Source organism: Hypomesus transpacificus, chromosome 1 (genome assembly GCF_021917145.1).
Source record: "Hypomesus transpacificus isolate Combined female chromosome 1, fHypTra1, whole genome shotgun sequence".
NCBI classification, from domain to species: Eukaryota; Metazoa; Chordata; class Actinopteri; order Osmeriformes; family Osmeridae; genus Hypomesus; species Hypomesus transpacificus.
This window is the reverse complement of record NC_061060.1, coordinates 7098696-7123323: the sequence shown is the minus strand read 5'-3', so window position 1 is coordinate 7123323 and position 24628 is coordinate 7098696. Positions and strand designations below refer to the sequence as shown.

The following is a 24628-nucleotide window of genomic DNA, read 5'->3' as shown; positions in this document are numbered from 1 at the left end:
AAGGTCAGATTTGTGCCAGGGGTCCAGTGCTTGTGTGCTCTGTATTGGGGTATTTCTTAGATCCAGAGTTACTAACCTGAGACAATCTTCAAGCTTCACCTCGACTAGCTTTTTCTTTTGCTTGACACCAAAAGCAACACTCAGCAGTTCATTACTTATTGTGATACCTGCAAATTTGTATTTGAGATCCTGTTGTTCCAATGTCTGGCAAGATTGCACCTGCAAAAAAGATTGATGTTGTACTCATGACATGTCGATGTATTATACACAATGGTATTCCGCAGCTATTCAGCTAGTGACTGTGGTCAGCTCTCGATTGATCCCCAGACTCCATCTACATCTCTGAAGGCCTGCCCTGGTCCTGATAACTTGGCTCACAGGCAGATAAATCCATTTTCCAGAAACACAAATTTGAGGTCAGCTCCCTCTTCTCTTACCACAGAGATGTAATCTTTTTTAATGGGTGACAGCAACAGCAATACAGTGTAACTAACTTTTATCAAAGAACCCCATATTTCTGTCTCTATTCTCATCTCAATCATTTGTCCATTTTCCAGCTTCCTTTTCCAAATTGGCAATTTTTTGTAAAAAAAAAAAAGCTGCCCTAAAATTGAAATGTCACTATGTTGAAGGACATATATCACAGGGGGTTCCACCAGCATTTATGGCCCTCCAGGGGTCAAAAGTCATGTTCAAATTGTCAAATGAAAAATCGAATTCTGACTTATTTTAGTTCAGATAGATTTAGAAGTGAAATGTGTATTTTTTGTCTACTGTAAGTTTCATTTAACACATGTAGCCTATCTGATTTGATGGTTTGCCTTTTGATGGATTTATATTTAAATGTATTTTGTCTTCACCAGATTGTAATTCGTCCCTTTAGTCATTACACAGATTATGAAGAACTGAACGAATCTGTTAATGTCAATTAAGGAGGTCTCCTAAAGGGGACGGCTGACGACATTGGTTGAGGAATCAGTACTGGCAGTGTTTCCTGAACTGTCCCACGGGTATACGACGTGAACATGCAACCAAAGTTTTGACAGGAGTCCTGTTTCTCCTAAAATAGTAACCAAATAGATCTTGTAACACTCTACCACTACGGGTTTTTTCCCCCAGTCTCGGAAGAACAGACCTGCAAGAGCCAGGTGATGAGACACAACGCTGGCAGGGGTGATATAGGACTGTTGGAGTTGCTTAATTTCGTGACACAAATTCAGAGGAAGACAGGAGAAGATATATTAAACAGTATAGCTTACCAAACTATTTGTGATTTTGCCCCTACAGCGGTGTTAATTACCTTCTAAATTGATCCTGCCGTCATGAAGTTATGCACATTTCGCATGTGTTAAATGAGGGATAGACACTGACCTTTACCGTTTCTATTTTCATTTTCTCGTCTTCCCTCGCCAAGGCCATCATTCACTATCAACACATGGTAAGATTGATGTTATTTTATAACACATTTAGCACATTGACAAGACATAAATCTAATATTTCTTTACTACAACGTCTTCCAACTAAAACATTGGTGTCCATTCTGATGAGGTACAGCATGGATTCGGTAGGGATAGCGATGTGAATTGTCCAACTGGACGATAGTATGGCTAAAGATCAGACCTTGATGTCCGTTTACAGATCAATTAAATGCACTGTAGAGATAATACATTGTGGGTTTATAGACAACTAAATATATTAGCTTGCCTGGTGTACTGTTATTATCTATACTTAGTTAATGTGTTGCTTATGACAACTGTTAAAGGCTGTTTAAATATTCAAGGCACTAAGAAGTAAACTGTTGATTTTGAATGTGGCGCATTAAACTACACGTCCTCTTCGAATCATGCTTGTAGTGTCCTTTACGGTGTTAGATCAACTTGTATCGACCCATTGAAAGTGGCACAGTATGCCTTCCACTGCGCATCTGTCATTCAAGACTTTGGGGGATTGAAACAACACCAGAGACAGACTTAACATAGCCTACCTTTCCCCATGGAACCGTGCACGAACATATCACTTTTGAATAATTGCATACAATGAACATTTGAAACTTTGGATTAATTAATTTGTTGGCTGCAGTGCAAATGTAGGATACTACACGTTTCGAATCAGCTGTCTTTTGCCTTCAGTCTTGCACCCAGGTGAGCGCGCTTCCAGGATGGATTCGATTTTGTCCAGCCCAATTCCTAAACGTGCATGACTGCTTATTTGCTTTTTCATTTTACCTTATCTAGTTGCTTAACTTCTTCAAAATTACGAACGACATCTGCCAAATATGTGTTGGAAATATAGCTAAAAGGATGCGTAAAAGCCAGCCTACTTTTGTTTTATGACTATAAAGTGTTTCGTCTGTCACTGAGCTGAATTGTCGTGAAGTAGCCTAGGTGTGTGCTGACGTGTACACTTCCCACACCATATGGTGATACATTTGTAAAGCACATTGGTCTATGCTGATTAATTCCAATGTTTGCTTTTTCATCACCATTAACTTTGCTGCTACTGGCAGAAGATGTTTGTTACACCTTACATACATGTATGAAGAGAAACAGACAAGCTACTCAAAGTAACACAATGTAACCCAGCAAAAGAAGAAGAAAAAATACGAAATTGATTGATTTAAGTCATTTTTCTAGCTATTACTGCGCAATCTGCTCCACGGCGCTGTCCATGATTCTTTGATTCATCTGTCATAGCGCTCCCAGTCCAACATGTATGCTACGTTTTACAATGGTGGATGAAAGCGGACATGTCGGCAACATAATGAAATACGTGTCGTAAATGCATTGCTGTTATTAACTTTGAGATAAATCCAGTTTGTTTGCATACCTACATTTGTCATATATTCTCCAGGACCGTTTTCACTTTGTAGATCCTGTTGATTCGCCTTTATTTCGCGTAAGCCTACATCTGATGCTAGAAAGGAATAGATAAAGCTTCACAATAAAACCTGGTCGCGTAGGTTGTAGGCTCGTGGATGGCATTTGGGGATATATCCCGTGTGCGCAGAGTTTAGTTTCTTTGAGGTGATCTTAATTTGATCCCCTTTCCATTTCTCTGACGTCGACTGACACCCGCTGGAAGCCCTGCGCTAATTTTCTTTGCTTTTTGCTTCATTCCTTTGTCACAGCTGAGAGGGTCGTGTATTTGTATGCAACATAGCGGAATTCATGGTGAAAGGGCATTTCTTTATCAATGTGCATTGATGTAGCAGAAAACGTGGAGGAGATAAGGTAAGGCCATTTAAAGACAGATATAAAATATTGACGGATACATGCTCGGGAAACATTTATTTGTGTTTTTCCAGACTTGAAACCCATTTGCGCGTTTGTGAACTCAGCGGTCGTGTTGCGTGTGTGAGTAGAATGTATCAATAACTGGATACATCCATTGATAGCTTTTGCAATCGAATACAAGTTCGACATTATTGCTTCCAGTGTTCTCCTTCTTTCTTTTTTTGCACAACTTGTTTAACCTTTTAATCATATTAATTACAAGACTATTTGCATTTTTCTTTATTTTTTACAGAACCCTTATCTCAGCATCTGCTACATTTGTTCAAGATTTCATTGAAGAAACGGGCTGTAAGATACTACAGGGATTTCGATTCTTGTCTAAATCGGGAATTACACATCCAAACTGGGATCTATGAGCGGAAAAGTGGCGAAGCCTAAAGAAGAAAAGGATGCTTCCAAGGGTAAGAACAAAGTCCCTAACGCACATATTCTATTCCTAAATAGCTGGTGTAAAGCGACCGTGCGTCCATTCATCTCCAGCACAGCCTTTGCTCACGCTTTGAGATTTCTGGAAACAATAGTAGCTTGCCCACTGCATGGCGCGTCATTCTCCCAGAACAGGGTTGCTGGTCTCGTTGAGAGTCAAACAGCATGGTGGGCAAAGGTTATGATGTGCATGCTGCCTATAATTGTTATATTTTCTGTTTTGACAATCTGTCTTGGTCAGACAGTAGTGTAGGCTATCGCATAAGACACTATGTGTCCAGATAACAGTGAATTTATTAGACTATTCTAAAGCAAATATCCTCAATGGAATTAGAGAATGGTCGCACTGTCGCTTTAACATGATGACAGTGGAACAACAATGTCACTGGCATCCTGTTGAAATATCCCTCCGTGTTTCATGCTTGCACCTTGCCCACATTTGCTCGACTCTCAAAAGCACGTTTTGATACAATTACAGTATTGTACGCATGGGTATGACGCGTGTCCACGATGTGTCTTGCTATCTTTTGCGTTAATGGCCAGACACGATGTCACAGCACGTCTCAACAACCCGCGCTTTGTTTCGGGATGTAAACTGGCTGTCCATTGCCATGGAGACAAAGGGTTGATAGGATTGCTAGAGAAACATCAGCGAGATTTAATCGATGTGGTCTCTACACCGAGGTTTTGCATGACAGTTTGTGTGCTGACGTATTGTATATATATACATTAGGCTACTGGTTTGATCAGATATTTTTGATGATTGCATTACATCAATTTAATCACTTGCAAAGAAAACCATCAAGACAGGATGCAGAACTCGACAGCAAAAATGCCAATTATATAATAATTTCCGTACCTAATTTTTGTAATGAAGTAACTTCTGACCGGTGACTGATAATGCCTATTTGATTTCAAGTCACCATCTGAACTTGTTAACGCATAGGCCATCAGCCAATTGACTCAAGGCTGATTAGTTCCTATCCATGTCCCTTTTGAAAAGGGTATCTTCCTAGCGCTTGAGAGTTGAAATGTTAGACGTGCATAGTTGGTCACAGTATGACCGTGAAGGATGTAGACTACACATATTATGTTATACTGGACTGGCAAATAGTCCAAATGTAAGTAAAACCTGAATAGATTTAAATGTTTCTTAATTCAGAAGGGAAATAATGGGTATACTTGCTGTCACCCAAAGCATTTGAAAGGTTCATCGTGATGGTTTTGATTGTTACTTTTTTTCGTATACTTAGGTGAACATGGATCTAGGCTACAGCAGGCACCAACACTTTCATTTTGGACCATTTTTGTGCCCTGCAATTTCTTAAAGAGGCTAATCTCTGTGGTCGGTTAGATGAACAATTGCCTTCTGTATGTTTTCTGCCTGATCCACTTGATTTTCAGTGACAGAAGTGCATGCTTTCATTCAGTTATTGAGATATGTCGGTATCATTCATGTTTGGTTGTCATTGGTGAATGTTGAAATGTAAATACACAGTGTGTCTCAAGGGAAAACAGGGGAAGCGTGAGTCCGTTATTCGGCATCCTCTTTATTCTGTTTTCAGTGATGTGTCAATCTCTACATCTTTGTAATCTCTTCCCCCAGTTCAGCTCAACATCTCTTTTTCAGAAGGACATTGGATTGTGCAAGTGGAGAATAAGAATAGTGCAGACTATGGAACTGTTATAGACTTTCTTTCAGAATCGGACAAAACTTGTTGTCTCCCTCATCTTGTATTGTGTTTGGACCAACGCATGGTGTGATGGTCCTTCTCTCCAGAGCGAGAAGTAGAGTCGGTGAGGAACATTACTTTAATAGAATAGAGGGATAAGAAGCAAACCCATCTATCCCCCATCCTCTGGCTCACTCAGTGAAAGGCCATGCTTCACTGCTTCATATGATAGGATAACATCCTGTGCTAGTAGGAGCATACCGAGAGAGAAAGAGAAAACCTCCAATATCAACTCATGTTCCTCAGTTTGTGTTCGCTTCCTGGTGTTGCTGTGAAGCAGAGTCCTCCGGACAGAGTGTCGCGTCAAGCCACTGTGACACAGCCTGCCCCCTCCCCCTTCTTTGCACACACCTCAAACGGGACAAAAACGTGGTTACATGAAGGCAGAATCTAGTCTGCATATCCATCTTGTCATGTGACAATGAAGCTCAGATTTGACAGAGGGTGTATAGCGACTTCTTAATAACCCCAGTCCTGTGGTCACTCATTCTTGCTTTATTTACTTTAACGGTACAATAACATAAGACAATAGACAAGACATTGGCTCCTCCCAGGGGACTGGACTATGAAGAGCAGACCCCCTCTCTCTTCATTCAGGACTGTTTCAGTGGACTAATATACAGAGCCCCGACCAGAGCAGAGCAGGGACACAAGTCGTACATATTTGCAGTGGGATTGATTGAGCCAAAGGCCAGCCACAGCAGAATCAATAGATTTCCAAAGAGGAATCTGGAGTCCCTTCATTAATCACAAAGATGACAATCCTCTCCTCACTGATCAGACACCTGCTCTATTCTCACAAGCAGCGAGTCAGAAGAGGCGGAGGCCCAACAGTATCATTAGAATCTTTTGATGTAGTGTCTGGCTCCGTCTAATAGGATGGGGGCTGGTAGCAGCAAACACAATAGGGATATTAAAACACTGTTTAAGTGTTTCCACAGTCTGCTCCTCTCGCTGGCCTGCCAGGTTTGTTATTAACACTACTGCTGGAGGCAGAGTGATGGAGCAAGGCTAGCTTGTCACCCAGTAGTTAGAAATCACCCTGTAACAAAGCATATGCTGTTCTGTGGGAATGGTCTAGACTTGGTCTTATATTTTGTACGTCTATCCTCGACGGCCCTGCAATTGGGGAAGGAAAGTCTAATGGGTAAATTGCGGACCATTAGCGAGAGGTGTTCAAGGCAAAAGTGCTTTCTTTTTTCTGAGCCACATGACGCACAGACCTAATTTTCCATTATCACCCTTGGAGGCCAAAATAAGTCTCACACTCATGTGCCTCCTAACTAGTTAACCACGCGTGTGCGATGGCGTGCCGCTGGTGCCGTGTCCTGTCAGTTTTCTTCGGTGCTGCTGACGCAGATCAAGCTGCTCTGCCTGGAGGAGCCTGGCTCGTCCTCGCCCAGGCCACTCATTAGAGACCTGCCACTCCGCATCGCCATGCGGCCGCTGATCCGCCCAAATGTTGGGGAACGTTGGGGAGGCTGTCTCCTCTGCTCCGCTCTCAGCCCCGTTTTGGTGACGGACGGACGGGTCGAGATGTGATTGGTGCGTTCTTAATGATGGGGACGATTTGGCCTGCCGACCCCTTTTTTATCAGGCTCTCTCTTTCTTTCTCTCTCACACTCTTTCCCTTCCACCCACCCACCTTCCCTCCACCCTCTCTCTGTCCCTCTCTCTCTCATTTCATCCCACCTTTTTCCCTGTTCTCTCATTCTCTCCCTGCCTTACCCCTCCGTCTGTCCGTCTGTCTCTTTCTCTCTCGCTCAAACTCTGACTCTCTCCCCCATTTTTCCTACTCCCCTCCCTCCCTTTTTCTGTGTCCTGCCCTGTCCTCTTCCACTCTGTGGAGAGCTCTACTCAACAGTGTGACATCACCCAAACGGCCCCCTCAGGGTGAGCTGTGGACTCGTTTGTGGTTTCACATGATATTAGTCAATTGTTTTCTTTCAGAAGCCAAGGAAGGGAATTCTAAATATTATATTATGGACTGTACAGTATGAGAGTCTTTTATAATTTGGATGTTTTCTTAATGTTGGTTTGTTTAATCAAATGTATCTTTTGTTTATTGAAGGGAGTTTGTTTCTCACAAGGCCTCCATGTCCTCACATCCACTCTGACCCCAGAGAGCTGCGGAATGTTCTGGTGCAGCTCACTCATTCCTCTGGCCGTAAAATCTCTAAACTCCTGGGTGTTGGGATGCTAGTCAGTCAGGTTGCTGGTAATCCGCCCCAGCTCCCAGAGGTGACTGGCTTTGTAAGACCGTCCTATGGGAGCCCACAGGATTCTGCCTGTCATTTGCTGGACTACAGAACTAATCGCACAAGGTCACGTAACCCTCTAGACTCGACTGTGTGGTACTGGCATTTTCTGTGTTGCACTGTCTTACAGTGTGTCTACTCTATTTCTTATCCCTCTCGTATCATCTCCTCTCCTCTCATTCACTGGAACTGGACAGATGTAATCCTCATTAAATAATGTAACCAAGAGTGACAAAACGATATACAGTATGGATTAAAAACGTAACTTCTTATACTGGGTGATTTTGCACCAGAGGCAGCTTGAGGAAGTACCTCAGTGATGATCAGTTCGGATTGCATCTGTGTTGCTTGCTGGTCTGTTTCTGTGGACTCCAGGAGTCCAAGTTAATGATCTGAGTTATCAGTCCACCTGAGTTTTCTCATCTCAGTAATAGCTTTCATCATAGATCCTCTCCCATTGAGGTGTGGGATTAAACAATAATTCAGGATTTTGGATTACAGCGGGGATGGAATTGTTTTACTTTCAGAAATGCGCTCCACGCTAGTTTATTCCCATCTCCAAATATAATCCTCATATAATTGTGGTTATGTGTATCAAACAGCCATGATGACAACGACCTCTGGATACAGAGACAGAATATTTCTGAGTAGGTACTTCTCTGCGCCAGTGCCTTTGGCTGGTGTCAGTACAATATACTGAACCTGATGGTTACAACAGCTATGGGCTGTCTAACACGATTTCCAGTCCTTTCTGCAAGAGGGTCTGGAGGCCATGACACTGTTCCCAACAGGCCTATCATCTGGAAAGATGGACAGAGATCACTTTAGCCGAGAAGTGTGCTTACAGTGCCGCTGTGAGAGAAGGGCTGTGACGAGATGTCGTCGAACGAGGGTACTTTGCTCTCCACAAAAGACGAGGCTGATGGAAATGGGAGAATGAACAGTTCCCTCAGTAATACCTCCGCCAGGTGTGCCTCAATCCCCCTAATCTCAATGCTAATAGTCCAGGGGAACATGAAGGATCAGGCTCTCGGAGCTGCAGCCAGGAGGCTTGCAGCAGCTCAGCTGTCCAACACAGCCTTTGGCGGAACCCGGTTCAACTCTGTTCGGTGGTAACCCCTAACAATAGCACGCCCACCATCCCGGACGTCATCGCAGAGTCTGTGAAGTGCAGCCCCCCTGAGACAATGTGACGTGTGTGTCCCCTGGGGATGATGGTGTCTCTGGTGATGTCATCAGAGATATTGACAGACAGAAGGAGGGGGGGGGGATGCTCCTGCTAGATCAGAACCAGAGCATGCTCTTAACATTGAGCGTGCCCTCCACGCCTTGGTGGGGAGAAAAGAGAGCGTTATGCGCAAATGTACCCATGAGGATTTACTGTAGGCTGCTGTGACTTGTGATCCATACTACCCGTTGTATGTTTGTAATGTTTGGTGTTCCGACATGTTCTGTTGAATTAGGGAGTGGAGCACTGCCCAGCATGGGTAGAGATCAGCTGTTTAGGGTGAGGTCACAGAAGCAGAAATGACAAGGTCAGCGATTGCCCATCAGCCTCAGGTTATAATAGAAAACAACTGGATACTCAAGCTAGTGGAGCATAAAATAACATCCTGACTACGCAGCGTAGAGACGGGAGAAGACGTATTTGATTCTTGTCAAAATGTCATCAGTGATGGTACATTTGTCCACGTCATGTCAAGGTCCAGAAGTCACTTACTGTAAAAAGGCTCTATTTTAAACTGTGTCAGGGATTAATAGTTTGTCCAGACACAAACTAATTAAAGTTGGTGAAAATTTTAAAGGGGATTAAGGGGAGGTAAGAAAGGGAGGCGATAAGGCCGGACCAGTGGTAATGAACGGAGACTTGAGGCTGCAGCACAGTGGGATGCGAGGGGCTGTCACACGGAGGACCTGGTTAGTCCTGAAGGTGAGCCCGGTGAGCCTGCGTTCTGACACCTGAGATCAGTGTTGGCTTGAGTGTTAGCCTGAGTTTTGGCGCCAGCCTGCTTGCCCGCAGCCTGAGACTGAAGCAGAGATTAGCCTTAATGTTGGCATTTGCAACGTGCTCCAGTAGCAGCCCAGGGCTCCTGATCACTCAACTGTGCGTTAGAGTGTGAGGCAGCCATCTCCTTGGCGTGTACGGAGGCTGCTGATGTTTTAACAGGATTATGGTCCTCCCTTCCTTCTCCAGCCTCATTTAACCAGCGCATTAAAAGCGGCACTTCAAATCAGCTCCCATCAGCCAATGCATCGTGCCAGCACTCGCATCGAGTAAAAGACAACCAAGATATATACCATTAGCACTTGGCATGGCTTCAAACACCTTCTATAGACAAGGCAAATTAGCCTTTCCATGACAGCTGACCGTGTAGTTTAGCTTGATTGGTGGTTGGGACGGAGAAAGAGAGAGAGGCAGGGAGAGAGGCAGGGAGAGAGAGGCAGGCAGAGAGAGGCAGAGAGAGGCAGAGAGAGAGAGAGAGAGAGAGAGAGAAAGAGAGAGAGAGAGAGACACCGAACCATGCCTTGGTTAGCAATCCTCTCAGGTCATGCTGGTGGAGGGGACCGGGGACGGGAGTAAGCAGTTTTAGGGCCATTAATTACAGTGTCCCACCGCCCACCCCATCACGCCCCACCTGCACCACAAGCCTTTCTGAGGTTAATGCTATTGACCTCATTGATCTGTGGGTCACTCTCCAAATAGCAGTTTCATTAATTCAGAAATGGCCACTCCCTTGAGGCGTGGCACTGCTGAGCTGAGTCCTACTGCAGCTCACAGGTGACTGACAGGCGGGTGGGGTCAGGGGTCATGGCGTTCATGTGTGGAGGGACAGTTGGCGGAGAAGGGGATGGGTGGGGAGTGGGGGGGGGCGGTAGTGACCAGATGACAGTAGTTGTTACAAACCAGCTGATCACTATGTTAGTCATGGCTACATGAAACACATACTTTTTCTGTGTGTGTGTGAGTGTGAGCGGCTGAGTGTCTGTGAAAGGAAGCGATAGAGGGAGAGGGATCTAAAGAGGAGGGGATAATTGTCCTATTCCACAGACACCTCTTAAGAAGAATTATGATAAAAGTCAGGTCAGATAACTGTGGGCCGTCTCTTGATAGGTTACTCCGAGTGACAGTTCCATATTCAAAGCATTTCTTTGCCAAGTATTGACCCAACTGGGGCTTGAGTATGAAACATGATTCAGTCTGTCATAAGTTCCATTACTCATAAGGACCTATTCGTTTAGCTGGGGTGAAGAGCGAGGATGGGGACTGCATACAAAGTGAAACATTTACATAGATGCTTAATGGGTTAAATGAAGTGATAAAGGCCATATCACTCAGCTCAACTGATGGTTATCAGCTGCCTGATTAAGACTGCGTGTGTGCATGGTGGTGTGAATGTGCAGCACGCCACAGAGTATTACACGGCACCAAGCCCTTCTGTTTTGGTGAAGAAAAAAAAACAAGACATTGTGAGGATGATTTCTAAATATAGCAGCGATCCTTCGCTGGTCCCTGAAGCCGATTTTACACAGTCTGGAGTGGCAAGCATTACGGCTGTGCCTGCCTCGTTCACTCGCTCTCTCTCAGGAGAGAGACATCATTTACATAATGAGACGCAGCCACGGCAACAAAGCCCCAGTGAGCGCAGGAGCCCTCAGTCAGCGAGGGCCTCCGAGGTTCCCTCCTCACAGATCCTCACACTGCGGGGGCCGTGGGTTAGACACACACACCTAATGCACATGCAGACACACATACCACACCCTTACACACACACACATACACTCTGAACAATTACACAAACAAACACGCACACATACACTCAAAACAAGTACAAACCCGCACACAAACAGCACAAACAGTGTGCGTGTGCCCCAAGAGATGGGCCCCTATCGAGAGAGGGGGATTGGATTAGTGATTACACTGAGGGGCTGTAGAAGAGGTAGAGTCTCAGGATCGGAAGAAAGCAGCTGTTGAGCAGTCCCCTGGCTCCTAGGGGGTAGTAGATTGGTGTGTGAGGGGATTTGAGTGTGTGTGTGTGTATATATCTGTGTTTGTGAGGGAGATTGTGTGTGTGTGTAGAGAGAAATGTTTGAAGTGTGTGCATGTGCGCGAGAGGAAGCGTGTGTGGGGGTCGGTGTGTGGAGTGTTCCACCAGGGGTGATGTGAGAGCGGATTGGATCGTGTGAGGGGGGATGCTGGGTCTGAGACCAACAGGATCTGAGGCTGGGCTGTGTGAAATGGTTGTGTGAGAAGGAATTGAATTAGACTACAGCTTGTCTGGTGTGTGCAGGTAGGGGTGAGAGACTAAAATGCAGTATGAAATACGTCTCGGAAGAATGAGGAAGTGGGAAAGAGAGATAACACTGGGGTGAGAGAATGAGAGGGGGAGAAGTAGGGACCATGTGTCCACACATCCCCCTCCTATTTAGTCATGTCATTGGAGGTTTTACCACGGTGAAAGATCACTCTGAACGTGGCGGATAAGCCAGTGAAGGAAGCGAGAAAGAGAGACAGAGGCCAAAGGAGAAAAAGAGAGTCCGACATCCCTACAGACCCAGACAGAGAGAGCCGTAAAGGGAGCGAGAGAGAAACCTAGCTCGCAGAAGAGATCAGTCGTGATGTAACAGTAATCCCTGTCAGTAGAACTGACTGTCATAAAAGAGATGAGCAGGGCTGTGGGCGAGCTGAAAAGGTTACATGCATTAAGGACAAAACACCCCAGCACTGCTTCAAAGGTTACCGTGTTCAATTAGGACAGTACCTCTGACTAAACACTATTTCACTGTATCACCCTTCAGATTGATATCATGGCAAATCTTTCATGATAAGGTGGTGTTGCACCTGAGGTGGGTGGAGTCTCGAGATGGGGGGGTGGGGGGGTGGTTGGATGAACTGATGGTGAAAGCTACTGGTCCTCCGCTGACCCAATCCTCCAACCTGCCCCATTGTTCCCTCTCCTCAGGAGGTGACCCATAACTCCTAACGCACTGCAGACTGCACGTTTGTGTGTGTGTGTGTTCACGGTGTGTTGTATTATTCAGAGGAAGAAACACCTATCTCAGCGATCTCCATTCCTTCACTGCGTGCGCTGGAGGGCACAGTGACCTCCAACCATGCTACCTTCCACATCTTTCATGATTCTCATCTTCACTCAGAGGTGTGTGTGTGCTCTCCTGCATGCCAGCATCCTAGCAGGATTAGCATGGCAGTCTGTGTCCCACTGTGTCTCACTGTCGACCAGAATTGCAGGCATCTGGTGTGTGACACTAACAGTCCCAAGTTTGGTGTAGGGGATTACAACAGGGTTCCAATATGCACAAGCAGATTTAATTGGGGGTTTACGACTGTTTGAGGTTCGAAGAATTTTTATGTGTGTGCTTTTGTACCACCGGTATGTAGAATGTGTGTGTGTGTGTGTGTGAGTGTGATAGAGAGGCTCAGCAGTGTTGGAGCCAGCCAGTCTTCACAAGACGACGTGGTGCCCTGAGAGCAGCCACATGATAGAGTGTTAGCTGTGTGCTGCAGCTCTGTCTTCTGCCCCCTCTCTCCACACACACACACACACACACAGTCTCTCTCTCTTTCAATTCTGTTTTCTTCCTGTATATGACCCGCATCAGAGTACATTTACCTAAGAGAGAAGAGGAGTACTGATCTCTCTGTAGGTAGTTTCGTACTGTCAATGTTTATTCGCTAGTCTATAGTATTTGCCTGTAAACAAGAGCAGCCTTGGGGCCTGCAGGAGGGTTTGCTGTGGGCCGGTAGGAATCTTAGGGCAGTGAGACCCTGACAGACCGTGCCTGGGTAGGCACACAGGCCTCACAGGGTCCTCAAGGGCACTGGAGACATTTCAACCCTCACATTGCCTCTTCTCTCCACCCCCGGAGCTCTCCGTACCTTCACGTCAGCACGCCCCTCCATCTTGTCCTCCTCCAAAGGCTGTTTGATGCCATTTTGAAGCCTTTTTACATTTACATTTAGTCATTTTTTTTATCAGTATGCCATGTCCTTACATGACGTCATCATGATTCATTCAGGTCGTCCCCGTTGTGTGATTGTGGTATGTGTCATGGCTGGAGATGAGTACGCCGGTGATGAGGCTGTGAGAGACTCAGCCCGAGGTGAGCACTGTTCTTGTGATGAAGAGACAGCATCTTTAGCGCCATGAGTTCCAAAATATAACTCTGCTTTCACACCTGCTCTGTATAGCCCAGTCAGCCATCGCACCTAAAGCTTGCGCTGTGCCAGACTTCTGAGAGAAGAAAACCCTCAGAAACAAACAAGTGTGTTTGGGTGTGATATGTGTGTGTACTGGTTTGCTCTTTCAGCCGCCATTGTGCCTTTGAACTGGTCTTGAAATGTTTTTTTGTCTTTTCAACCAAGCGAAAAGCCAACCCCGTTTAGGGGAGAAACAGCAAATAAGGACCATTATGAGGTAGCTGTGCTTTCATCTGTTCAGCTAATAGGGGTCTGGGGGCGCTGATAACGTGTGAGTGTGAGTGTGTGTGTGTGTGTATGTGTGTGAGTGTACTGTGTGTGTGTGAGTGTACTGTGTGTGAGTGTACTGTGTGTGTGTGTGTGTACTGTGTGTGTGTGAGTGTACTGTGTGTGCTAGATAATGACTGTGAGCCGCCCCCCAAGGGTGGGTGACAATCAAGACCACCCATGGAGCACACCTCCAGGTTTGTCACACACACACACACACACGCGCTTCTCACCCGCCACTTGCCATCATAGCGTCGTGCAGCGCTCATTCTGCCACAAAATGGTTTCCATGCCTCACACAAAGGAAAGTGACCCCCCTTTGCTGTAAAGCTTTAGAGCCCTTCATGGTTATCGACTGTCAGGGTTTTACTGTGGAGCTCCAAACATGGCCGCTGCTCTGTGGTCCTGGTGCAGGATGGGAGGACAAAGGCCAGTGGGAGTGCAACGGAAGCAAGGAAGTGTGTGTTGGAATGGTGCAGATTTGGGCATGAAACGTGTGTGTGTGTGCGTGCGTGTGTGTGTGTGTGCGTGCGTGTGTGTGTGTGTGTGTGTGTGTGTGTGTGTGTGTGTGTGTGTGCCATGCTGTATGCTGCAGAGCTCAGAGGGACAGATGGCCGCTCAGCTCCTATGTGTTCTCCTCCCAGTGGCTCTGCCTCTCCAACCTGCCTTGGCTTTGGGAAAAGATACACACACACACGGTTACAGAATATGGGTTTGTTTAGCCCTGTAGGCTAGCCTGGTACCTACTCTGCGTTAATGCAAACCCTGCTGCTGGGAATGACCTGACCTGCATTAGAATCCTGGAAAATTTCTCTGGAAAAACCTGCATCTACCTCTCCCACAGCGCTCCATGAGGGAAACCATCACCAACCCCTAAACACTCCACCCTGTGTCTTTGTGTATGAATGAGAGAAAGAGAGAGAGAGAGAGAGAGAGAGGGGAGAGAGAGAGGGGAGAGAAGTGACAGGGATCGAGAGAGAGGATTGCGTCATGAACACTGGCGTTTGTGTGACATGTAAATGTAGAGGCAATAAGGAATCGCTTATGCGGAGACTGGAGACTCATGATTTATTTAGACGGAGAGGAATGAGGAGAAAAGGTTATATTCCAAGCCTGTGGTGGGATTGATGACTGCTGCCCCAGTACTGTGCACACCACAGTGAATTACACCTCGGGCCCTACTGGAGTGTGTGTGTGTGTGTGTGTGTTTGAGTGATAAAAAGGGGAATGTGTGTGACGGAATGCAGCACCCATCCTTTTGTCTCTCTCTCTCTCTCTCTCTCTCTCTCTCTCTCTCTCTCTCTCTCTCTCTCTCTCTCTCTCTCTGTCTCTCTCTCTGTCTCTCTCTCTGTCTCTCTCTCTCTCTCTACCCCCCCCCTCTCTCTCCCCCCCTCTCTTTCTCTGTCTCTCTCTCCCTCCCTCTCTGTTGGCTGTCTTTTTTAGTAGACTTGGAAGCAGATCAAACGTTGGGAGTGTGAGAACAGGTTTACAGGGAGCAGGGGCGCTTTTCACTGTTTGCTCCTGTTTTAAACTGTGTGTGCGTGTGTGTTTGTGTAGACAAATCTGCCTCTTGGATACTGACGGTGCTGATTATCACTGCATCACCACTGAGCTTCTGCTGAATGTGTGTATGTGTGTGTGCTAGAATGTTAACATAACCTTAAACTAGGGTGGGTAGAGCACTATTTAGCAGTGTGTTACTGCTAGCTCCGGGTTCTATCTCTTGTTAACTTCCTCAGAGTCGAACAGTGTAGCGTACAACTGTGTTTCCGCTCTCTCCTTCCTTGGTGAACCTAAGCTCTGATAATTGCCCCCCCCTCCTCCCCTCCCCCTCAGCGCTCTTATGAAAAAATTGAATCAAAATCTATGCTGAGCATAATCACAGGATTGTTGAGGCTTCCAAGCCGCTTTTCTAAACTATTCTGAGCGGAGCGTATTTAAGGGCTGCTACTGCTGCTAATTATCTTGTTTGTCTTCGCAAAGTGATCTCCGCCCGCTGCCGCCCGCTAATGACTTGTTCCGTTCTCCCTGCTGGGCCTGGGGACGGGAGCAGGCATCGCCCGTCCAGGAGGGTCTACTGACCGTCACTTTGTTAGCAGGCATTAGTAGGACAGCCCCATGGGGTCCGCTGAAGTCTTCTGCGCAGGTTTTATCACAGACAGCGCGGCGGACTTCTCAGAGGACCTCTCAGAGGGTGTCAGGTTGTATGAGATGGAGGGGGGGAGGAAGGGAGGGAAGCAGGGAAGGAGGGAAGGAGGAAAGGAGTCATGCGTTTCTCACGGTCATGCAGCGCTATAGAGAGAGATACGGGGGATTGTTAACTAGTGCTTGTTGGCATTGCCAGAGAATTGTTCAGCGCATGGATATGCATCTGTAACTGGGAATGGAGGGCTCCACTTGTGGAGACACTGATCCCTCTCAGAGACTGTCAGCCATAATGTGCTATTTTACGTGAAAGTGCTCTTTAACTCCCCCTCCCTCCGTGTTCGGTGTCAATTTTAATGGCACTCTTTTAGCCAACGAGGTAGTAATGCTGTATGTCAGCAGGGAGTTTATGGCGTTGTCTCTGGCGTATACATGCTGGCCTGCAGGGGTGAAGGTGGGGGGTGAGGGGGTGAGGGAGGGAATAGAGGGGCAGGGGGTTAATAACCGGGGAGGGCCATGGCTCCAGGCAGCTGAGCAGGGGGACATTACAACCTGCTGTTAACCCTCTCCTGCCCTACACTCCACAACACACTCCACATCGGGTGTCCTAAGTGAGAGACACCAGGAGAGAACGAGAGTGCACATCACAAAATCTCACCTGAATGCAATGTACACTCCAATCTCTGGAATACTCTCTGCTCTCTAAAACACACAAACACACACTTGTACAGACTCTCTCTCACACACACACTTCTGTGTGAGCACACGCTAAGTGCCTCTGTCGGTGTGTAGGAGAGAGAGATAAAGGGGGCTTTCACTCATCTGGGACCCAAGTGTCTATTACCTGTCACCCTCCCTCCCTTCCTCTCTCTCTCTCTCTCTCTCTCTCTCTCTCTCTCTCTCTCTCTCTCTCTCTCTCTCTCTCTCTCTCTCTCTCTCTCTCTCACACTCTCTCTCTCTCTCTCTCTCTCTCATCCCTCTATCCCTCCTCCTCCAAGCCCCTCTCCTCTGCAGGCCTGATTGGCTTTCCCTTTCAGCTAGATGAACTGCTGGTGACCCTTTGACATGTATGCACCAGGGTCACATGCTCCTCCGTGACATCACACAGGGGTTGTGATATTGGAGCAGGGATGGAGGTTCGATAGAGGTCGGGGTGGGGGGATGGGGCAAGGGTGAGGGCAGAGATTCCATGGTGCACTAGGAGTGCTTGAGGAAATGTAAGCCGCTTAAGCAGCACTGATGTTGTCATGGCACCCCCCCTCAACAAGCTCATGCTCCCAAAATAACAGGCCCTCTGGGTGCGGCTGGATAAGCTGCGATGGGGAGTCTACCCCGGCCCACTCCGGACCAGACTGGTGCCTTGCACAGCCCGGCATAGCACAGCCAGGCATAGCACAGCCCGGCATAGCACAGCCAGGCATAGCACAGCCCGGCATAACACAGCCAGACATAACACAGCCCGGCATAGCACAGCCAGGCATAGCACAGCCCGGCATAGCACAGCCAGGCATAGCACAGCCAGACATAACACAGCCCGGCATAGCACAGCCCGGCATAGCACAGCCAGACATAACACAGCCAGACATAACACAGCCAGGTATAGTACAGCCCAGTCTAGATCCATATACAACGTAAACCAAAACCTAGTTACAGCCTTCTCCAGCATGAAATAGTATAGCCATACAGAACACTACAACCACCATTGTATCTATTTAATTAAAACCTGGTTAGACTACGTCCAGCGAGTCCTAGCCCAGTCTGTAGACACGCTAGCCCTAGCCCAGCCTGTAGACACACTAACCCTAACCCAGCCTGTTGACGCACTAACCCTAGCCCAGGACAGCCTGGGTTCCAGTCCATGCTATTATGCTAATACCCTAGCTCAGCTTGTCATCTTCCTAACTGTGAGAGGGGATCACCCATCAGGCCATGCTCTTAGTTGGCTCACCGGCACGTGAACCGGGTAAATGAAGTTAGCGAGCGTGCCGTCAGCTGAGCCCTGAGTGGCTGCTTGGCTGGGCGTCGGCTGGGGAGGCCGGATTACCGCTGTCACACACCAGCTCTCTGAATGGGCCTGGCTAAGTGGGCTCGGTTAATTGTGTCAGAGAAGAAGGGCTCGCCACCTCCTCTGAGACCGCAGACACAGAGAGGTGCTTAAAAGTGTCCTCACAATTCCCCCCCCCACACACACACACTTCATATCTCTCCCATGTAGGTCAGAATGTAGGCTAGCCTGTTCATTGTGTGTGGTTGATGTTTGTGTGTGCGTTTGGTTGCTGTGTGTGTGTGTGGGGAGGGGGGGGTACTGTGTGTGTGTTGTCAGTACACAGCTCTGAAATCTGTCCAGATGCGATGAGCTCATGTTCAAATATCACCTGTCATTTTTTCAGATGAATTATTCATCAAATCTAAATAGAAAGGAGCTGACAAAATAGCTATTTCTGGTGCGTCTAATTTACATGGGGGTAAAAAAAACATCAAAGTCGCGCTGCCCGTGGATGTGTGATGTCACACTTCTGCCTATTCTAGACACTGCCATTGGTAGGGGGACAGACAAGAGATAGTGAACTCTTCAGTTGAAAGTTCATAGCTCTTTAAAGTATGCAGTTGTTAATTGATATTGAATAGTTTCTTTTGAAAGGAAAGCTCAGCTCTCAGATATAACAGACACAGATACTGCACTTTCTGTGAGTCCAAGGTGTGTGTGTGTGTATGTGTGTGTTTTGTGTTCTTCATGTGTAATCGCTGAAACAAACGAGGGGTGGGTGTATAACTCTCTTTTTTTTTGTTCTTTCCTTTCTCTCTCTCCCTACGTCTTTTTCTCTCCCTCCCTCCCTCCCTCCCTCCCTCCCTCCCTCCCTCCCTCCCTCCCTCCCTCCCTCCCTCCCTCCCTCCCTCCCGGGGGAAGCAGTATTATGCAGTGGTGGTGCTCTGGGAAGATGAGAGGAAGTTATTCATGCAGAATTCCTCCCCGTATATCAAAGCTGGGCCAGACTGATAGCGCCTGACAACTGTTACGGCACAGAGTCATCTGCTGTGATTGCTCTCTGAGTCATGGCCTTCATCTTCATGACTCCTCCTCCTCCGTCTTCTCCTTCTCCTCAGCAGCTCTGGTGCAGGCTCCAACACGCGCCGACCAACCAACTCAGACAGCTACAAAACACTACCCGCCGCCCTCCCCCCCCCCCTCAAGGTCAACCATGCTGATTGGCTGTGCTCTCTTCAGCTCTCCAGCTCTCTGGCCTGTAGTATGCATGGCTACTGGCCTTGTGTACCCTCCGACGCCCTCACCAGCCAGCCTTCGCTCGAAGGCGTAGTTGCTTCAGTCATAAGCCCGGTGCGTCACTATTATGGTTGTCAGAGTCAAGGGCATGAGGTTGGGGCCAGTCAGTGGGCCCCTGACTGACGCTGAGCATCACCTAAAACACAGCGTTCACTGATTGGTCGCTAAGCTGTCATCATGGCCTTGGCAAAGACTTCGTCCACCTCTGAGGGTGTGCCGTTGTATGGCCCAGGGCTGAGGGTCAAGGGAGAGGGGCAGAGGAGCAATGAGAGGGGGAGGCAGAGGTGATGGGGGAAGGACCTTTGGTCTACGCTGTGGAGAGGAGTGTCATATTTCAAAAGGGTGCCTATTGCTGCTAAGGTGGCTGTGTGGTTGGGGGCTGTGAGGGGTGTTTAGAGTGTGTTCAGGGCCCCCCCGAGGAGCAGGTGTGTGACATGTTGAGGGATAAAGGGAGAGGGGGCGGCAGGCAAGCACAGACGGACTTCACATGGCATTTTACCTTGCTGCTCTTTCAGTTGGAAATATTGATTTAGAACCTTTTCTTTTCTTGTCCCTCAGCACACAGAATTCTTTTTTAGATTCAGAATGATGGTGTAGGCCCTAGTGGGCTGCTATCGACTGTCCTGTTTGTCTTTATTACACCACAGGTAATGATATTGAGGTCGATTAAAGCAGTCACAACATAAACATTGTTTCTATGATGCTGTTTTTGTTGTTGTTTACCCCTGTTACAGAGGCGGCTGCCGCTTTTCTCTCTCTCTTTCCCTTCCTCTCTCTTCCTCTCTCTTCCTCTCTTTCTCTCTCTTTCTCTCTCTCTCTCCTTTTCTCGGTTTGCATTTTACTACCTGTCAACCCAGGCCTTCTTTTCGTGAAATACAGTTCAAATACAGTGTACAGTAGACCTTATGATAGAGCTGGACAGCGGGGAACACATGGCACAATGCTCAGTGTTTCAGTAAAGTTCTGCTTGGCCCCCAATTTTTTGTTTTCTTTTATGCCGGCAATAAGTGAAGCTGTGCTGAAGTTAGATTCTGGGAATTTCAGTGACATAGAGGTGTTTTATGCTTGAGAATACTGCCTTTGGGGTGTATGACAACAACCCTAATGTGTTGATATGTCTCTCTGTGTGTGTTTGTGTGTATGTTAGGTCAAATGAAGGACAGAGACAGCTAGTCATGCATAACAGCACCTCCTAGTCTGTTCTGCCTAGTGCCTAGTGGTGTTAACATGTTTCTGTGTGTGTGTGTGAGTGAAAGTGAACCAGTAACCAGTAAACTTAACCAGTAATCCATACTCTGCCTGGCCCCCATATGTCCCTGTTCTCCAGCCTGCTTTCACAGGGGACTGGAGAACTCTGCCCTGACATTAATAAGGTTCTTGATTGAAGACTTCCATGAACATCTGTAGGGAACAAGCAGAAAAACAACAACATCCTCCCTAAACAATTTAATGCCTCCATGCCCCCGGATCGCCAGCGGGCACCCGTGAAATGGCAGTGGAACACTTTTTTTCCCCTCACTCCCCCTCTGCTTTATACTCCAACCCCTTCTTCTGGAGGAATTACACCAGGAGGACCTTTTAGAACCCTCTAGAACAAACCCCCAGAACATCGAGCAGACAGACGGTGCTGAAGACTGGGTGGGTGTTGTTGCTGTGCTAAGCTTACTCTCTAACTCCAGAATCTCTTCCTGTCCTAATGATGGCTATGCCTCCGCGCAGCAATAATCAAGTAATTAACTGAGCCGTGAAGTGTTGGTGGTCATAGAAGGCTCATGTAAGCAGTGAGGCCTTCAGCATGCATCCGGGGGAGAGCTTTTGTGATGTATATGAATCTCGGACCAGTTTGGGTTTATTCTCAGTGTAATTTCATCTACTGAATAGGACATCTGCTCCCATGGTACTACAGACACAATAACTGGAGAAAATGGACGTCCTGTCGATATGCAGTATCTCTATTTTCTCTTTCTCTCTCTCTTTATCTCTCTCTCTTTCGACATCTCTGCGACATTTGCATCAGGTTTGTGCGGCAGTGTAACATTTGTGTCCCATATACTCTCCGATTGAGCGTAAAAAACTAAAGGCCAGTGATGTTGTTGCACAGATGAATGATGAGCCGGATAGCTCATTAGTGACACAAAATGTCCGCCTTGACTCAGAATGTCAAACTTTCAAGGGTTTTGGTCTTTACTTTAGGTTCAGCAGACACAAAGATTACTTTCAATCTTTACCCAAATATATTTTAAGTTTCGTAGTGAAAGGTAAACATGAAAGTGTGCTTGTCAATTGGACTGACAAATAGCAGTTTTGTGCATGTTCATGCACATCAAATATGCAACATGACATAAACAAATCCCAACTGACAAGAATTCTACTTCAGAGGAACATTACAAGAACAAAGTGGTTTCAGCAGGAGGTTTGGGAGTCAAGTCGGATTTTGACTTAATTTGAAATCTGGGCAAATTGCAGTTACTAGTGTCTAACATTTCACAAAGAAGGTGCGAACATGGTTTATGTCCTGCTCATTTTCCAGTGATAGTGTACATGTTTTGTTTGAGGTGCACTCCAAATCTTGGTTTCTAGGAGAGCAGATGTACAGTAATGAGAGACGTCCATGTTTTAGCACTTAACCTGTCAGTAATCATTGGGATTTTGAACACAGATGGACTTCCCTTACCTAATCAACAAACAGGCACTCTGGAAGGTACCTATGATGTACCAATTCATTCCTAATTGATGGGATTGTTCCCCATTAAATAGATATAGACTGGCTCAGACGGTTCAGGACCCTGGGGACAAGCCAGCTTACTCAACATTGTAACATCGTCATGTTCCATGCAGCAACCTCTGAATCCGCTCCCCCCCTCAACCCCCCACCCCCCAACTCCTTGGCTGTTGTCATGGAGATTATCAGTGACATCTCTCAGCTGCTTGATGCTTTGAGGCGCCTACTCTTCCACGAACCTGACCTATTCTAATGTATACACTGACTGACTGGATGGATAATTGGCTGGCTGGTTGACTGACTGGTTGTCTCTCTGGCCAAATAGCATTATAAATGATTTGCTGCCATAGAAACTTGGTTTCGTACACGGATAATGGATACATACATGACTATTAGCAGTTAGCAGCAGTAACCGAGCGTCTTTCTGCAGGGTGTGTGGACACCTTCCCACTTCCCGTCTGATGAACACTTGCATAATCAATCAAGAAATTCAATAATTGAATCAATAAATGGATCAATGATGCTGGAGCGGTAAAAATCCCCTTTTCGCTAACATGTTTGTTATATGCCTGCTAAGTGCTCCACAAAACCCTACTCCCTGTGGGCTCTCTCCAGTTATTCCCTTGCTTCTCACCTCATCCCTCATCCTCCCCCCCGATCCTCCCGCCAGACCCCTCCCCCCAGATCCTCCTCCCTCCCCCTCCCCCACACGCAGGCTGTTCTGGAGCAGTCCTTAGAGGGTGGCAGGTACGCACTGTGGCTATTATTTACCAGTGTCTCTATGTTTTACATGTCTCTTTTTCCCTGTCTCTGTCTTTTTCTATGCCTTTCTGTCTCTCTCTCTTTCTCAACATATATCACTTCTCTCTGCATCGTCTCTCTCTCTCTCCCTCTCTCTTTCTCTCTCTCTGTAAACATGCTGACGGGGTAAACATCAACTTCAGCTAATGGCCTTTCAGGCTGTCTGTCTGGCTCTCTGACATCACAGTGTCTTCAGACAGGGAACGAAGGCTTCCTGAATTCTGACCAGAGTAAATGTCATTAAAGTAATGCCCTGCTCATGGTAACCAACCTTTATTTAGATGATATCTAACTATAATTAGAAGCCCAGTGAAACAGACCTTAATGGTATATAGCTTACAGTGAGTTCTAGGAAAGAACCTTGTTTTCCTTACCTTCCAGTCCTCTGGCCTGGTTACAGTTATTGTTGTTGGGATTTACTGTCTGTGTGATTAGGAAGGGCATGACAACTTTTCATTTTCACCTTTTTATGCTGTTGTTCTCACTTGTTGTGTTGTCGTTCCAGTTTGCCACTTGTTGTATGTCTGTAATAACAGAGTGCAGAGCAGCTGTCTCAAGCAATAATCCTTCTGATCATGCTCTGTAAACAGCAGATAGTAAACCCAGCCTGGGGGGCGCTGTGTGTTGGACATCAACTATTCGTACCACACAAACAAACACAAACACACACTCTAATACTCTTACACAAACACACACACATAAATTCACACCCACCCTCACACATACGCACACACATGACCAGGCTAAGAAAACACTCAACACACACACAACTCTCCTGGTGCTGCTGTACAGTATGTGAGTTGTCCTTTAAAAGCACCTCCCTTAAATAACAGGTCACCACCCTGGGGAAATGAGGCATTCTATTTGTAGCTCTAGTGGTTCTTGACTGGTCACTGGGGTACTCCCTGAAGGCTGACCCTCACTCTCAACCAAAAAAAACAGCAGTTGGCCTCTGTCCTGGTTTGACTTATATATCCCAAAATATAAATATTGTTAGCCTTTTTCCGCTTTATTTTTGATAGTGACAGTTTGAGTTTGATCCTTAATTAAACCTTTAAGAGTGTCAGAGGAGACAGCTACTGTGCACTCGTTGTTTCCCTCCTTTTCTGCTCAGAGATGTCAGTTGTTAACGTGATCATGTTATCATGTTACTGGAGACCCCAGTGTTTCACTTTATACCTCCACTCTCTCTCCTTCTCCGGCTCCCTCCTCCTCAACTGTTACTGAGAGGCAGCAGTGTTAGCTTAGCTGCACTGTGTAAGGTATTCATGAAAGATACACAGTTACATGTCTGGATGGCCTGGCTGAATAATTCATGCAATGGAGGAGAGCTAAATCCTCTCTCTCTCTCTCTCTCTCTCTCTCTCTCTCTCTCTCTCCTCTCTCTCTCTCTCTCTCTCTCTCTCCTCTCTCTCTCTCTCTCTCTCTCTCTCTCTCTCTCTCGCGGGCGCGCTCTTTCTCTCGCTTTCGCTCTCTCGCTGTA

The 24628-nt window shown here is 46.8% G+C and overlaps 1 protein-coding gene across 3 annotated transcripts in view; it reads left to right on the top strand.

The window, feature by feature from the left end:
- Window positions 1-793: 793 nt before the first annotated feature.
- fgf13a (fibroblast growth factor 13a) overlaps window positions 794-24628 on the top strand; it is an 85479-nt gene continuing 61644 nt past the window's right edge. For 2 of the 3 annotated variants that reach the window (XM_047022556.1, XM_047022531.1), the window contains exons 1-2: window positions 2957-3230; window positions 3526-3694. In XM_047022556.1, the coding sequence (XP_046878512.1) occupies window positions 3646-3694 (49 nt within the window). In that variant the 5' untranslated portion in view covers window positions 2957-3230; window positions 3526-3645. Of the gene's footprint in view, window positions 1439-2956; window positions 3231-3525; window positions 3695-24628 lie in introns of those variants that run through there. The other variant, XM_047022539.1, reaches the window with a different exon arrangement.